General features: G+C 45.8%; 1 protein-coding gene across 6 annotated transcripts in view; it reads left to right on the top strand.

Moving 5' to 3' along the window:
- Positions 1 to 16,731, top strand: part of LOC106581027 (BCAS3 microtubule associated cell migration factor) — a 338,435-nt gene that overhangs the window by 49,844 nt on the left and 271,860 nt on the right. For all 6 annotated transcript variants that reach the window (XM_045703731.1, XM_045703733.1, XM_045703732.1 and 3 more), the window contains one exon: positions 149 to 242. In XM_045703731.1, the coding sequence (XP_045559687.1) occupies positions 149 to 242 (94 nt within the window). The remainder of the gene's footprint in view (positions 1 to 148; positions 243 to 16,731) is intronic.

The raw sequence follows: 16,731 nt of genomic DNA, 5'->3' as shown, positions 1-16,731 counted from the left end.
ACATCCACAAGGGGGCAATGGTCTTTACCAATGGGATTGTAACATATTAATTTTCCATTAATTTTACAGCAAGATGCAAAATAAGTCCATGTGTTGGAATTTGGTCCCGCTCTGTGTACATTCAATTGTGTATGTGTGTGTGTTCCAGGTCCTGGTGAGTGAGGACTCAGATGGAGAGGGAGTGGTGGCCCACTTCCCAGCCCATGACAAACCCATATCCTGCATGGAATTCAACCCCAGCGGTAAGGAGATGGCTCACTGCAACACACACACAGGCATACACACCAAAAGTATTTATTTTGGATGTAAAGAATGCTAATCTGAATTTGAAGGCAAGTTTTGGAAATCAATCCGTGTTGAAGAAAGTGAGTTGAGGGATGAGGAGTTCTTTGTTGTTGAGTGTGAACCCAGATCAAGGGGACACAGCCTCACTGTCCAGGTCTTAACCTCTTCTGTGGGGCTCCAGGGGGTGTCCCAGTCTTAACCTCTTCTGTGGGGCTCCAGGGGGTGTCCCAGTCTTAACCTCTTCTGTGGGGCTCCAGGGGGTGTCCCAGTCTTAACCTCTTCTGTGGGGCTCCAGGGGGTGTCCCAGTCTTAACCTCTTCTGTGGGGCTCCAGGGGGTGTCCCAGTCTTAACCTCTTCTGTGGGACTCCAGGGGGTGTCCCAGTCTTAACCTCTTCTGTGGGACTCCAGGGGTGTCCCAGTCTTAACCTCTTCTGTGGGGCTCCAGGGGGTGTCCCAGTCTTAACCTCTTCTGTGGGGCCCCAGGGTGTGTCCCAGTCTTAACCTCTTCTGTGGGGCTCCAGGGTGTGGCGGAAAGGGCCTATGAAGTGGGGATGTATGCGTTTGTGTTAGAACGGTAGTCAGTGGGGCCTGTGCCTGAGGGTGCATGCACTCACCTGCAGTCTACACACAATGGAAGTGGCTTGATCAAGCAGGCCCTGCAATGACAATGGCACTTCATTCCACTGTGGGAGAGTGACAACAACCATGCATTGATATGTGAAGTCACACACTGGGGCACTCCCTTTGTGTTTCTGTGATCACACTCACTCAGTCAGGCCTTGATGTCGGTCCGACACCCGGGAGACAGCCATAGGTGTGTGAGGTGTTGAGTTACGCTGCTAACCTCACAACAGATGAGTTATGTTGCTCTCCTCACAACGGAAGAGAGGTTAGTGAGTTTGGTGTGTCAGTAATCACTGGGATCATGGCCCAAAAATGAATCTAACACGCTCACCCGTGTCACAAGGGCTTTCAGACGTTGAAAACACAATGCAGCCTTAAAGGTCCCAATGCAGTCGTTTTTTCTCAATACAAATCATTTTTGGGTAACAATTAAAACCTTACTGTGATTGTTTTAAATTAAAATGGCCAAAAATAAACATAAATAGCTTCTTAGCAAAGGGCAATTTCTAAAGCAAGAATTTTGCTAGGAATGTCTGGGAGACTGAAAATTAGCTGTTATTGGCAGAGAGGTTTGGAAATCTTTCTTATTGGTCTATTAACTAATTTACCACATTGTGATGTCACCATACAGACCAAAACTCCATCTCACCAAAACGGGCTGAAATTTAAGGCGGTCTTTTCAAACAGCTCTTACACTATAAACGGGTATTATTCCAACCTCATAGTGTGGAAATATACACTGAGTGTACAAAACATTAGGAGCACCTGCTCTTTCCATGACATACAGTGCCTTCGGAAAGTATTTAGACCCCTTGACTTTTTCCACATTTTGTTACGTTACAACTTTATTCTAAAATGGATTAAAACCTTTTTTTAAATCTTCAGTAATCTATACACACAATACCCCATAATGTCAAAGCAAAAACAGTTTTTTTTAAAGTGTTTGCAAATGTATTAAAAACATACCTTATTTACATAAGTATTCAGACCCTTTTGCTATGAGACTCGAAATTGAGCTCAGATGCGTCCTGATTCCATTGATCTGCCTTGAGAGGTTTCTACAATTTGATTGGAGTCCACCTGTGGTCAATTCAATTGATTGGACATGATTTGGAAAGGCACACACCTGTCTATATAAGGTCCCACAGTTGACAGTGCATGTCAGTGCAAAAACATGAGGTCAAAGGAATTGTCCGTAGAGTTCCGAGACAGGATTGTGTCAAGGCACAGATCTGGGGAAGGGTACCAAAACATTTCTAAAGCATTCAAGGTCCCCAAGAACACAGTGGCCTCCATCATTCTTAAATGGAAGAAGTTTGGAACCACCCAGACTCTTCCTAGAGCTGGCCGCCCGGCCAAACTGAGCAATCGGGGGAGAAGGGCCTTGGTCAAGGAGGTGACCAAGAAACCAATGGTCACTCTGACAGAGCTCCAGAGTTTCTCTGTGGAGATGGGATAAACTTCCAGGACAACCATCTCTGCAGCACTCCACCAATCAGGCCTTTATGGTAGAGTGGCCAGACGGAAGCCACTCCTCAGTATAAGGCACATGACAGCCCGCTTGGAGTTTGCCAAAAGGCACCTAAAGACTCTCAGACCATGAGAAACAAGATTCTCTGGTCTGATGAAATCAAGATTGAACTGGCTTGAATTCCAAAGACTAAGTGAATCCAGGTGAAAGCTAAGATCCCTTATTGATGTCACTTGTTAAATCCACTTCAATCAGTGTAGATGAAGGGGAGGAGACAGCCTACAATCATGAAAGTAATAATTACCTATCTGGTATTAGTGCATAAGGCTAAACTTCATGGTTTAACTATACAGTGGGGGGAAAAAAGTATTTGATCCCCTGCTGATTTTGTACGTTTGCATTTTAATGAGGGAAATAAGTATTTGACCCCCTCTCAATCAGAAAGATTTCTGGCTCCCAGGTGTCTTTTTATACAGGTAACGAGCTGAGATTAGGAGCACACTCTTAAAGGGAGTGCTCCTAACCGCAGCTTGTTACCTGTAAAAAAGACACCTGTCCACAGAAGCAATCAATCAATCAATCAGATTCCAAACTCTCCACCATGGCCAAGACCAAAGAGCTCTCCAAGGATGTCAGGGACAAGATTGTATACCTACACAAGGCTGGTATGGGCTACAAGACCATCGCCAAGCAGCTTGGTGAGAAGGTGACAACAGTTGGTGCGATTATTCGCAAATGGAAGAAACACAAAAGAACTGTCAATCTCCCTCGGCCTGGGGCTCCATGCAAGATCTCACCTCGTGGAGTTGCAATGATCATGAGAACGGTGAGGAATCAGCCCAGAACTACACGGGAGGATCTTGTCAATGATCTCATGGCAGCTGGGACCGTAGTCACCAAGAAAACAATTGGTAACACACTATGCCGTGAAGGACTGAAATCCTGCAGCGCCCGCAAGGTCCCCCTGCTCAAGAATACATATACATGCCCGTCTGAAGTTTGCCAATGAACATCTGAATGATTCAGAGGACAACTGGGTGAAAGTGTTGTGGTCAGATGAGACCAAAATGGAGCTCTTTGACATCAACTCAACTCGCCGTGTTTGGAGGAGGAGGAATGCTGCCTATGACCCCAAGAACACCATCTCCACCGTCAAATATGGAGGTGGAAACATTATGCTTTGGGGGTATTTTTCTGCTAAGGGGACAGGACAACTTCACCGCATCAAAGGGACGATGGACGGGGCCATGTACCGTCAAATCTTGGGTGAGAACCTCCTTCCCTCAGCCAGGGCATTGAAAATGGGTCGTGGAATGGGTATTCCAGCATGACAATGACCCAAAACACACGGCCAAGGCAACATAGGAGTGGCTCAAGAAGAAGCACATTAAGGTCCTGGAGTGGCCTAGCCAGTCTCCAGACCTTAATCCCATAGAAAATCTGTGGAGGGACCTGAAGGTTCGAGTTGCCAAACGTCAGCCTCGAAACCTTAATGACTTCGAGAAGATCTGCAAAGAGGAGTGGGACAAAATCCCTCCTGAGATGTGTGCAAACCTGGTGGCCAACTACAAGAAACGTCTGACCTCTGTGATTGCCAACAAGGGTTTTGCCACCAAGTACAAGTCATGTTTTGCAGAGGGGTCACATACTTATTTCCCTCATTAAAATGCAAATCATTTTATAACATTTTTGACATGTGTTTTTCTGGATTTTTTTGTTGTTATTCTGTCTCTCACTGTTCAAATAAACCTACTATTAAAATGATAGACTGATCATTTCTTTGTAAGTGGGCAAACGTACAAAATCAGCAGGGGATCAAATACTTTTCCCCCCACTGTACACGCCCAATTGCCAGATAATGCAAAGAAAGTTAACATCAATCTACAGAGGCAAAAAGGCCATTGTCGATGTTTAATTCAATAAGACAAAGGCTGAGAAAGGAGAGTTGAAAATAAAGAGAAGTGAGGGCAATAAAAATAATGTTTGGAAAATATTTGGTGAAGTGGTCAAAGAGGATGATGGCAGTCCTGGCTATGTTTGGCCGCAGGTAGCCTAGTGGTTAGAGCGTTGAACTAGTAACCGAAAGGTTGCAAGGTTGAATCCCCGAGCTGACAAGGTAAAATATATATATTTATATAAATCTGTCTTTCTGCCCACTGTTAACTGGCCGTCATTGAAAATTATAATTTGTTCTTAACTGACTTGCCTAGTTAAATAAAGGTAAAGTAAAATATATTTAAAAAATGATTGTGAGGCGCTATGCAAATTCGACAGTCACAAGACAGGACTTCAAATAGGCCAATGGCATGTCAAGGAACTGTGTAGCCTACTGTTTAGATGGGTTAAATGGAAACTGAAATCTGGACATTGACTAACCAGAATAACCTACTGTTTTTGGTGAACTCCAAGGTCCTCTGATAGTACTAGTCCCGTGTGAATCGACATCTCTGTGCAGGTGTTGCTCGCTATTTGAGCAAGAAAACACTAACTGATTCGACATATTGAACAAAGTGCTGCGCATTGACTATATGAAGGGCCTACATGTATCAACTTTCAGTGAATGCTTTTGTTTATACGTTGTGCGAATTAATTGAACATCACCAAATGCATCATAAAAAGATATTGCGCCGATTTAATGCAACCCTTGCTGTTAATAGATCGCAGAGCAGCATACAACTGACCTAAACGTTTGGAACAAGTTAACTTTCTCATCCATAGCCTAAAAACGCATATCAATTGCAAGTTGGCTGTTTAGCTTACATCTGAAGGCTGGTGGCATTTAGGATGTCTGCTGTGGATCATTAAAATATCCTCAAATCAAATATTATGGCGACACCATACCAACGATGGTTTGGTATGGTTTAGAAACTTGCGGACGAAGCTCGCGTTATCAATGTAGCATGTTATCGCCTGGACTTGTTGAAATATCTCAACACCTAGAAGAAAAAAAACTCCAGACATCCGTCATAACTGAGAATTACAGGGGGCAGATTGTAAAAACGTCCTCTGGAATAATGTGGGGGTAATAAATACATAATCAATGTTCTCTGGTAATACTAGTCCCTTGCGAATAGGGCTATAGCCTTAATAATAATTCCTACAGAATTAAGCGTTTCTTGCAGTAAAATTATACACCAAATATAGGCAACATATAGTCGGGCGGTTTGCTGAGGAGTTGTTAGCAATTGCTGGCGGGTGCGGGTGAACAAACCGCTGACCTGCAGCGCCACTAGTTGCTACCAACCTTTGAATTAAAGTTTACAACGTAGGTGCACACAGGTCGAGAGAGAAATTTGAGTTGCACACTCTTGACTGCATCTAGCTGATCTAGGATGTAATCATTAGTCCAACATTTGCAAACGAGTTTCAATTGGACAACTTCGGATTTGTTTATCCCTGTTTAGTTTGCTTCTGTTTTTCTAAATGCACCCCTAATCACAGTTCACTTTCATTGCAGCCATGTTGTATTCCTACTTGCATATCTGCTCTCTCCTCTCACCTTTTCTCTTTGCTGATGGACTTCAATGCACAACACATCAAATCAAATGTATTTATATAGCCCTTCGTACATCAGCTGATATCTCAAAGTGCTGTACAGAAACCCAGCCTAAAACCCCAAACAGCAAGCAATGCATGTGAAAGAAGCACGGTGGCTAGGAAAAACTCCCTAGGAAAAACTCCCTAGAAAGGCCAAAAACCTAGGAAGAAACCTAGAGAGGAACCAGGCTATGAGGGGTGGCCAGTCCTCTTCTGGCTGTGCCGGGTGGATATTATAACAGAACATGGTCAAGATGTTAAAATGTTCATAAATGACCAGCATGGTCAAATAATAATAATCATAGTAGTTGTCGAGGGTGCAACAAGCACGTCCGGTGAACAGGTCAGGGTTCCATAGCCGCAGGCAGAACAGTTGAAACTGGAGCAGCAGCACGGCCAGGTGGACTGGGGACAGCAAGGAGTCATCATGCCAGGTAGTCCTGAGGCATGGTCCTAGGGCTCAGGTCCTCCGAGAGAAAGAAAGAAAGAAAGAAAGAGAGAATTAGAGAGAGCATATTTAAATTCACACAGGACACCGGATAAGACAAGAGAAATACTCCAGATGTAACAGACTGACCCTAGCCCCCCGACACATAAACTACTGCAGCATAAATACTGGAGGCTGAGACAGGAGGGATCAGAAGACACTGTGGCCCCATCCGATGATACCCCCGGACAGGGCCAAACAGGCAGGATATAACCCCACCCACTTTGCCAAAGCACAGCCCCCACACCACTAGAGGGATTTCTCCAACCACCAACTTACCATCCTAAGACAAGGCCGAGTATAGCCCACAAAGATCTCCGCCACATCAGCTGTATGTGACCAGGTGAAAAAACCTTTACAAACCACTCCACACAGCCTACATTGTTGTCACCATATTAGCTAAAGTAACATCATAGTCATCATAACTCATTGAACTAACGCGTTAGTAAACCCGCTATAATTATGCAGTAATGTTAGTGTTAAATCGGTAAGCAGTTTAGCACTTACATCGGTGGGCCCTGGTTGCAATAAATTAGTCAAACCAAAAGCTTACCTTGACTTGGAAGAGTTCCAGTGTTGTGTTGGATAGTCATAGCCAGCTAGCTAATGTAGCGTCCTTCTGTTTGAGCAGGTTGTTTAAGTAAGCTAAACTAGCAAGCTGAATTTTCTAGCTAAGTATTTGAAATGGAAAGTGAAAAAAATGACTATCTCTCTTGCTTTTCCTTCATTTTGGAAGAAATTAAATTGTTCAAAACTGTTCAACTATTGTCTTTGAGTCAACTACTCACCACATTTTATGCACTGCACTGCACTGCAGTGCTAGCTAGCTGTAGCTTATGCTCTCAGTGCTAGATTAATTCTCTGATCCTTTTATTGAGTGGACAACATGTCAGTTCATGCTGCAAGAGCTCTGATAGGTTGGAGGATGTCCTCCGGAAGTTTTCATAATTACTCTGTAAGTCTATTGAAGGGAATGAGAACTATGAGCCTCCTAGGTTTTTTATTTTAGTTAATGTACCCAGAGAAGGATGGAAGCTAGCTGTCCTCCAGCTACACCATGGTGCTACCCTACAGAGTGCTGTTGAGGCTACTGTAGACCTTCATTGCAAAACAGTGTGTTTTAATCTAAAAATGACAACTTTTAAAATGTTTAAAAATATATATTTTTATGAAATTCACTGAGGAGGATGGTCCTCCTCTGAGGAGCCTCCACTGAGGCGCACCGGTTTGAGTGTGTCAAGAACTGTAGCGCTGCTGGGTTTTTCACGCTCAACAGTTTCCCATATGTATCAAGAATGGTCTACCAACCAAAGGACATCCAGCCAACTTGACACAACTGTGGGACACATTGGAGTCAACATGGGCCAGCATCCCTGTGGAACACTTTAGACATCTTGTCCTATCCATGCCCCAACGAATTGAGTCTGTTCTTCCCCAGAGTCAGATGAACTTGTGGATACCATTTTTATGTCTCTTCATGCAGTTTGAAGGAAGTTGCTAACAAGCATTAACGCAATTGCTAACTGGAATTCTTTTAACTGCTAGTATGCTAGCAAATACCATAGACTTCCAGTCATTGCGCTAATGCTAGTTGGCATTGACTCACAAAACTACCTCTAACTTCTTTAATACTAGATGCAGAGACTTACAAGTGGTGTTCATGTGACTTTGGCTTCATTGCCAAAATCCCGTAGTATCCCTTTAAGGAGAGAGACTGTGTGTGTGGTTCAGTTTTACCCAGAGTGCCGTGGATGCTTCCTGGCCTCACTCTACACCAAATGATTTTGCACTGGCGTCTTCCCCCTTTTATGGATTGTTCCCCCTCGGAAATAAAGGCACCACACAGTGCAGTGTGTGTGCGGTGTGTGTGTGTGAAGGAGCAGCTAATAAAGTAGCTGCTGAGTGATGGTGCTTACTGTGACCTCCAGTCTTTGGTAGGAATCCTTCACATGCCTCTGCTTCTGACCAGACTAGAATGCACCTCCCAGGAAGAAATCTTTTGTAACAGACATTCACCGCCTTTATACATTAACTAAATGTATACCTTTGTACACATACACATCCTCAATCTTTTGCTTACAAACACATAGGCTAACCCATGCACCCATTGACAATGTGTGTGACAATAAATCTCCAACACACACCCTTGTACAGATGATGTTTTACGTCTTCACATGCACTCGAGTCACAGATACGCTCACACAAAGCGCACGATCACTCTTACACGGCACACACATTAATCACCTACACATACATAGCGTGCTCTCCAAGCAGGTAAATGCCACATTTAATCTAGAAGGATTGTTACTTGGAGGTTTAGCAGAGCTGTTGTTTGGCAATTACAGAACAACTCCTCCCCCTCTTCAAGTCCTCTTTCCCTGGCCTGTATGACCGGTCCAATCTGTAGGGGGCGCCCTTGGTTCACCTTGACGACTTAGACTTGACTCAGTCGACCTTTACCCTATATGTGTGTGCGTGCCTGCATGTTTGTGTGTGGAGCCGAATTTACCAGGAGCAGGGGGGGGGCGCCGCTCTGGCCAACCGCACAGCGTCCAGCCGGCAACCGTGACCACCTTTCATTGTACTGTCAAGTGTAACACACTGAGTATACACGATGGCTGTGTCCTAAATGTCCACTTCAAGCCCCCCCCCCCTGTTAACTTTACTGCCAAATCACCACATGGGTGCGTTGCCACCTCATTTATGCCTGCCCAAGTCTGAAAGACTCTAAGAGTTTTGAAATATGACAGTGTTGGGGCACCCCAAAAAGTATCCCCAAGAGCCACATTTCTTTCTTTTTTTTCCCTTAACAAGGTAAGAGTGAGTGGGTTAGTGTGTGCGGAGTAGCTGCATAGTCCTCCCCACTTGGATGCTGTAATTTAGGAGCCTTTCATCATTAAGCCTCATGATCAAAACAACTGCCACGTTGGTCTCTGAAGCCGCCTGCTTTAGAGTAACAGAGAGCGAGGCGAGTCCCTTGGTCTTGATTGGCCTGCAATCCCGGGTGACTCGCAGTCTGTTTGTCCTGAATTAACTGCACAGAGAGAGAGCGAAATGAAAAGAGAAGAAAAGGAGGAAAAACGTCTCACTCTACCGTAGGGCCTTCAGTACCATGGCTCCTTCTAACAGTGGTCAAGTCAACCCCGAAAACCAACAGAGCCAGTATGAAACAATGCAATGACTCGACAGCTCAGTGACTGGTCCTGGAAAGCCCAACAAGTCCTACCCAAGAAGTATGACGCAACAAACCCCATAGAACTGCTTGTGTATGTTGGAGTGACTACACAGACAGCGGAGTGGTTATGGGGTGATTGGTCTGGCACCCTGTCCTGGCTGTGTGGCGTTCAGAGGTTCTATTCCTAGTGGTGTAATTAGAGGATAGGATGCTGCTCTGTTGAAGGCAGTTGTGAAGCTACACACACACACACACACACACCCTTTAACAGCTGTAAGCTGCTTTATTTACCTCATCTCCTTCACTCTTTCACTATAATCTGTCTCTCCTTCACCTCTTACCCCTCGCACTTCACATCATCTTGACTTGATTATTAGCTGAGATGTCCAAGGTCAAAGACACATTGTTTTAACGGTAGGGCCTGTGAAACAGTTTGTGTGGAGGGTGGTTTGATTAAAGTGTGTAAGGCTGTATGCAGTGTATGATTAGGTGGTTGGACAGGAGAGACACTCGCTCTCTCTCTCACTGTTTGTAATTCCTCTCAATCACGCCACTGATAAGAATCTTGGAATCTGTTCCTCCATGGAAGATTAGTTCAGGGCTGCTCGCTCATTTACAGGAACTCAACCTCACAACCGCTCTTAAAGAGACACACACACACGACGACACACACTGAACCTAAACATCTTGTTTAATAAAAAAAACAATGTTACTATTCTACATTCACTCGCCTAACTAACCTCACACCTCTTAAATATCTACAAAGTCTTGGTAAACGAGGCTAGAACTCATCTCCGGCCACACTTCCTTAGCCCACTAAAGCCCAGCCCATGTTTAGTAACACAGCATCATAATGAATAGCCTGGTGAATTGATGATGGAAACATGGAAAGTGCCAAGCAGCTGTGTCATGATGAAGAAGGGACACTGTGGTGTCATAACTCCTTGATGTGTGAGAGAGAGTCAGGCCTTCACCCCAACTCCCAGCTAACCCACAACACACATGCTGAACACGAGGGAGACACCCCGAAGATACAGCCTCCACACCCCCAGCCCACTCATTTAGCCTGCAACGAGCCGTCTTCACACAGCAAGCAATTACCACTCCCCTCGTGGTTGTATCTTCGTGTTATGTGAAGTGGTGCTTTCACTTTATTTTCACACTCATTTAGCAAAATGTGCAGCTGTGTGTGAGTGCATGTGCATGCGTGTGTGTACATGTGACATTTGTGTGTGTGCCATCCATATCCGTGTTTGTGCTTTTTAGCACCATGTCACAGAGTTCTCAGAATCCCTTGTTTTACCCAGTAGCAGGGCTGTCCGTCCACCATGGACCAATCACAGAGGATTAAACCCCCCATGGGGTCTGCCAGTCGTTGGGGCCTTTCCTGCCACGCACGCAGGCACGCCACACCCTGGGAATCATGGCTTTAGTAAAGAGCCGCTGTCCTCCTTAGGTAAAGCTGATGATCTATAGATTTTTCCTTTCTCTTCCTTTCTCTTCCTCGTCACTCTCCCTTTCTCTTTATTTTTTCCTCTGCTTTTATATCCCTCACTCTCAATTTTGAGCTGTTAAAATTTCCCAGGGTAATGATTTTGTCTGTTCTAGAGATCTATTGTGGAGTTCCCACTGTGAGTATCCACTGTCTGTCCAACTGCAGCCAGCTTGCTAGCAAACTATTGTGCTTTCAGGTTTTGGCTCATTAAAAAAATGATATAGCTGCACACTCCTTCCTGGGCCAGTTTTGTTTTGAAGAGTTCTTCTACAGTACTGTAATGAAAGGCTACTGAAATTGGATACATAGCTGTAACGATGAATTGTGCTCTGCTCTCGCGTACAGAGTGCATGTAGTATGTCTGTACGGTGTGTGCAGTGGTCAGTGTCTAGTGTGTGTGTTTACAGTGTAGTCTTAAGTGCCTGATGAATTTGCAGAGCTACCAGACCTATGCTAGGTCTCCCTTTAGTGCAGTCATCTCTATGGCCAGTTGGACGTCGGCCCCGCTGACGCTCTCTTACTGTTTGTCCAAGACACTGTAAAGCCACCACTGCCTGCCTGCCTGCCTGCGGCTGTTTTTATGGTGTTTCCATACTAGGTGGTAAAAAGCAGCGGCACCGTCTTGGGAAGTCAGGGCCTCAGACCTGGGCTGTAAAACCACAAGGAGATCAGAGGAAAGAGGGAGAGCGAAAGAAAGGGGGAGTGAGAGAAGGAGGAGAGAAATGGAGATAGGAGGAGGAATAGAGAGGGAGAGGGAGAGGGAGAGGAAGAAAGCGAGGGCTGGCTAGGTCCGAGACTGATCGACCGTTAGCAAGGTCTCAGTGGAAACTTAAGCCCAAATCAGACCACGCCTCCACTCCAAATCCCCAAACCCCCCACCCCACACAATCCAGACACCTCAGGCTCTGCTGTTGAGTCATCCACAACCCACACAGACGACAACACGCAACGCTGTGCGTAACTTTTTATAGTGTGGGGCGGATTCTGATCTGTTCCTCTGATTTGATTTGGGGCTTTATTTTTCACAGAATTGAAGTCCACTTTGTAGACATACTGTATTTGGTGCTGTGTTCACAAGATCCATTAAACACACACACATTGTTCAAAGAGCCTCTCCTTGTACCTCCCCTCCAATCCCCCTTCCGTCAACGGCAGGCAGCACAGAGCAGCGTGAAATCTTATCTGCGGCGGCGAATGTTTGAGGGGATTCATTAGTTAACAGAAACACTAAAAGACAACTTTTAAATGGAAGTTAGAGATTACAGCCCACTCTCTGTTTTCAGAGAAACTGATTAAAGCTTTTCATCAGTCCTCTCTCTTCTTCCCTCCCTCCACAATACCCCTTTCTTTATCTGCAGATTGTGCTCTGAGTCTGACCAATTTGTTTGGGGGCTTTTAAACATGACAACAAAAGGCTGCTGTTATAGCCTGGCCTCTAAGCTGCTGGGAGAATGTGTTTTATCTGTCTGCCTGTTATGACGGAAAACTCAGACAGAGGCAGCAATACAATAACAAGTCTGTGTCCCAAATGACACCCTATTCCCTATATAGTGCACTACTTTTGACCAGGGCCCATAGGGTTATTAATGCACCATGAAGTGAGGTTTAGTCACGATGGAATTAGGAATGTTTCGTGTTTGCGGTAGAAAGAATGCGCTAATTTCTCTTCGTTTGGAGAAGGGAAGTACAAAGATGTAAATGTTCCATACACTGACCATGGTTTTAGAATGTTTGAATTCACTGTACATTCAGCGCATTGACTAACAGAAGGCGCTAACTTCTCGTCCTTTGTGGAGGAAAGTGTGATATATATATATATATATATATATATATATGAACGTTCCATAATAGTGGTGGTGGATTTTGTTTGAGTTCTCTTAGTTGAACAGGGTGGACTAAAGGTGCTGTATGAGGATTCTGCTCCAATGGCTCCCTATATAGTGCCCTACTTTTGACTAGGGCCCATTGGGACGCCGACTAACTCCAACATCTCACTTCTGCCCCCGCCACGCTTCATGAACTTGACTGCGGGCGGAACACTCCTCCCTCTGTATGTGAGTCAGCATTACTTGAAAGCGGCAGGTTTCACCTTGTAATGAAAGAAAGAGTCAACCATCTTAATATTAAGCTAATTGCTGCCTGTTGGCAATGGTTAGTCAGCCATTTTCAATCTATTAATATCTGAGAGAGAGGGAGAGCTGCTCAGCTCACTGGTGGTCTGGCTGGGAAGCAGATAGAAAAACACTCCTCAGTTTCACTCCACTGTAGATCAAATGAACCATAATAACTTTTTTTCTCCCCCTCCATCTCTCCCTCACTCCTTCGCCCCTCGGTTGGATTGTGGATGTGGTTTATGGAGTTAAGAGTGTTGGAGAATCCAGTCCAAGCCAGAGCGGCCGCAGCAGTGTAGCACTCTGGTCTACTCTGCTCTGGTCTACTCTACTCTGCTCTGGTCTACTCTACTCTGTTCTGGTCTGCTCTACTCTGGTCTACTCTGGTCTGCTCTGGTCTGCTCTACTCTACTCTGGTCTACTCTGGTCTACTCTGGTCTGCTCTGGTCTGCTCTACTCTACTCTGGTCTACTCTGGTCTATTCTGGTCTACTCTGGTCTATTCTGGTCTACTCTGGCCTGGTCTGCTCTGCTCTGGTCTGCTCTGGTCTGCTCTGGTCTACTCTGCTCTGGTCTGCTCTGCTCTGGTCTGCTCTGCTCTGGTCTGCTCTGCTCTGGTCTGCTCTACTCTGGTCTGCTCTACTCTGGTCTGCTCTACTCTGGTCTGCTCTACTCTGGTCTGCTCTACTCTGGTCTGCTCTACTCTACTCTGGTCTGCTCTACTCTACTCTGGTCTGCTCTACTCTACTCTGCTCTACTCTACTCTGGTCTGCTCTACTCTGGTCTGCTCTACTCTGGTCTGCTCTCTACTCTGGTCTGCTCTGGTCTACTCTGGTCTGCTCTACTCTACTCTGGTCTGCTCTACTCTACTCTGGTCTACTCTGGTCTACTCTACTCTACTCTGCTCTACTCTACTCTGGTCTGCTCTACTCTGGTCTGCTCTACTCTGGTCTACTCTGGTCTACTCTACTCTACTCTGGTCTGCTCTACTCTACTCTGCTCTACTCTACTCTGGTCTGCTCTACTCTGGTCTGCTCTGCTCTACTCTGGTCTGCTCTACTCTGGTCTACTCTGGTCTGCTCTACTCTGGTCTGCTCTACTCTACTCTGGTCTGCTCTACTCTACTCTGCTCTGGTCTGCTCTACTCTACTCTGCTCTGCTCTACTCTGGTCTGCTCTACTCTGGTCTACTCTACTCTGGTCTGCTCTACTCTGGTCTACTCTACTCTATTCTACTCTATTCTACTCTGGTCTACTCTATTCTACTCTGGTCTTCTCTACTCTACTCTGGTCTACTCTACTCTGGTCTACTCTACTCTGGTCTGCTGTACTCTACTCTGCTCTACTCTGGTCTGGTCTGCTCTCCTCTGGTCTGCTCTCCTCTGGTCTGCTTTACTCTGGTCTGGTCTACTCTACTCTACTCTGGTCTGGTCTACTCTGGTCTGCTCTACTCTGGTCTGCTCTACTCTGGTCTACTCTACTCTGGTCTACTCTACTCTGGTCTGCTCTACTCTGGTCTGCTCTACTCTGGTCTACTCTGGTCTGCTCTACTCTGGTCTGCTCTACTCTGGTCTGGTCTACTCTGGTCTGGTCTACTCTACTCTGGTCTACTCTACTCTGGTCTGGTCTACTCTGGTCTGTTCTGTGGCTCTATGGCATAGTGCTACACTCTGTGTGCATCTCAAATGGCACCCTATTCCCTATATCGTGCACTATAATTTAATTACATTTTTATTGAACCTTTATTTAACCAGGAAAGGACCCATAAGGTTAGAAACCTCTTGCCAGGGGGACTTTGTAAGAGGTCGACAGGAAGTAGTCAGCGAGTCCAAACAACACGAGCACAATACAATATTATCTTCTATCAGAGCTTTAAAATCACCAAACAATACCCTCTCCTCCCCTTTTAAAGTATTTTCCAAATGTTTTTCCAATTTGGTTCCCTGGGCTCTGGTCAGAGTATTGCACTACGTTGGGTGCCATCTGGAACACAACCTATGCTCCTTCCTGGTACTCAGCACAAATAACGCTCCTTACCCGACCACATAATATTGTGAGGAATCGCCAGTGGTGGTAGTGAGAGCCAGGGCTAAGCCAGGCTATGTTCTTCCTCCCTCCACCTTGCCCGTCGGCCTGATGGAATCTGCACTGGTCATTCCAGCGGCCAGTGGTCAGGGAGGGCATAGACAACGTTTCATTTGGAGACACTTTCAGCCAATCCCTCCAACCCTTTTTTTCTTCATCCCTCCATCCAGCTTTAGTGTGATTCATAGCCCAGTCACGATGCTAGGCCCTGTGCCACTCACTACAACATGAACAGCAACAGGCTCAGTGAAAGAGTTCATAAAAAAGGAGCCACTTGATTTAAGCTTCAAAAGATCTTACTTTTCGCCTGCATAGCATGAACAACTTATTGACCGCATGGTGACCCATTGGGTGAGTATTAGCCTCCCACCCCGCTCCACCCCCATCCTGGTTATCTCACTGTGAGGGAGAGAGGGAAGGAGAGAGGGAGGTAGCGACAGAAATGGAGGGAGGGCTGTAGGGAGGCTGGCCTCAGGACCGAGTGAGTTCTGGCCGGTCTGGTCTGAGTGGGCAGCTTTGATGTCAGTCTGTCACGCCGGGGCCCACTTTAGTTTTTACTGCACCCCTGTGTGTTTTCCACCGCTGTCATAAACACCTTGAAAAGCCCAGCACGGACGCAGCCGAGAGAGACCGCCACACACACTTACACACGGGCACACAGTACACACATACAGTACACCGAAAAACCCACACACAGTCATTAACTGACACACCACACACACTGTACACAGAGAAACGTGCACATCCACACACACTGCCTGGCAGTCTCTCATCACCAGCCCCCCCTGAAGACAAAGACTCTGTATGATGCATGTTGTGCTCATTTGCTCATAAGTGTATGCGTCTCCTACAGCAAATTCCCCAGTGTCCTCTTAATGTTTTCTAACTACACATGGTTAGAATTCAACATTTCCCCTTTTTCAAAGGTTTTGGAGCCAAGTGTTGTTAATTAGAGAGGGGACTAGTTTTGTTGCGGCACTTTGTGCTGCCAAGTGGGAGACCTCATCACTGACTGCCCTCCCTTCGTCTCCCTCCTCTCTCCTCATCTGCTTTTGTCCCGAAAAAAAAGTCCCAGCCACTTTGGAAATGAAATATCCTTGCACTATTAATGGGATTGAGCAGATGTTTTCTGTTTATACGTTTTGAGACGTGACAAAGGCTGCAGCAAAACACAACAAGGAGAAGTTCTGGGGCACAGTCCTTCTTTCCAATGAAGAGCGAGAGAGAGAGCGAAGGGAGAGAGATTATATTTATGTGAATTATTTTATCACCCGCTCGCTCATTCACTCACAGCCAGGCAGCAGGCCTTCACGCAGACTCACGGCTCACACATGGCAAATTAGAGGTTCTCTCTCCAACCAGTCGGTTTGGGTGTTCCAGGAAAGCCATCCCATTTTCATACAGAACGTTGTAAATAACACTGATGCCCCAGAGAATGGGGAGGTTGAGGTGTTTATAAATA

This window comes from Salmo salar, chromosome ssa20, assembly GCF_905237065.1.
Source record: "Salmo salar chromosome ssa20, Ssal_v3.1, whole genome shotgun sequence".
Taxonomy (NCBI): Eukaryota; Metazoa; Chordata; class Actinopteri; order Salmoniformes; family Salmonidae; genus Salmo; species Salmo salar.
This window is presented reverse-complemented; position numbering and strand designations above follow the sequence as displayed.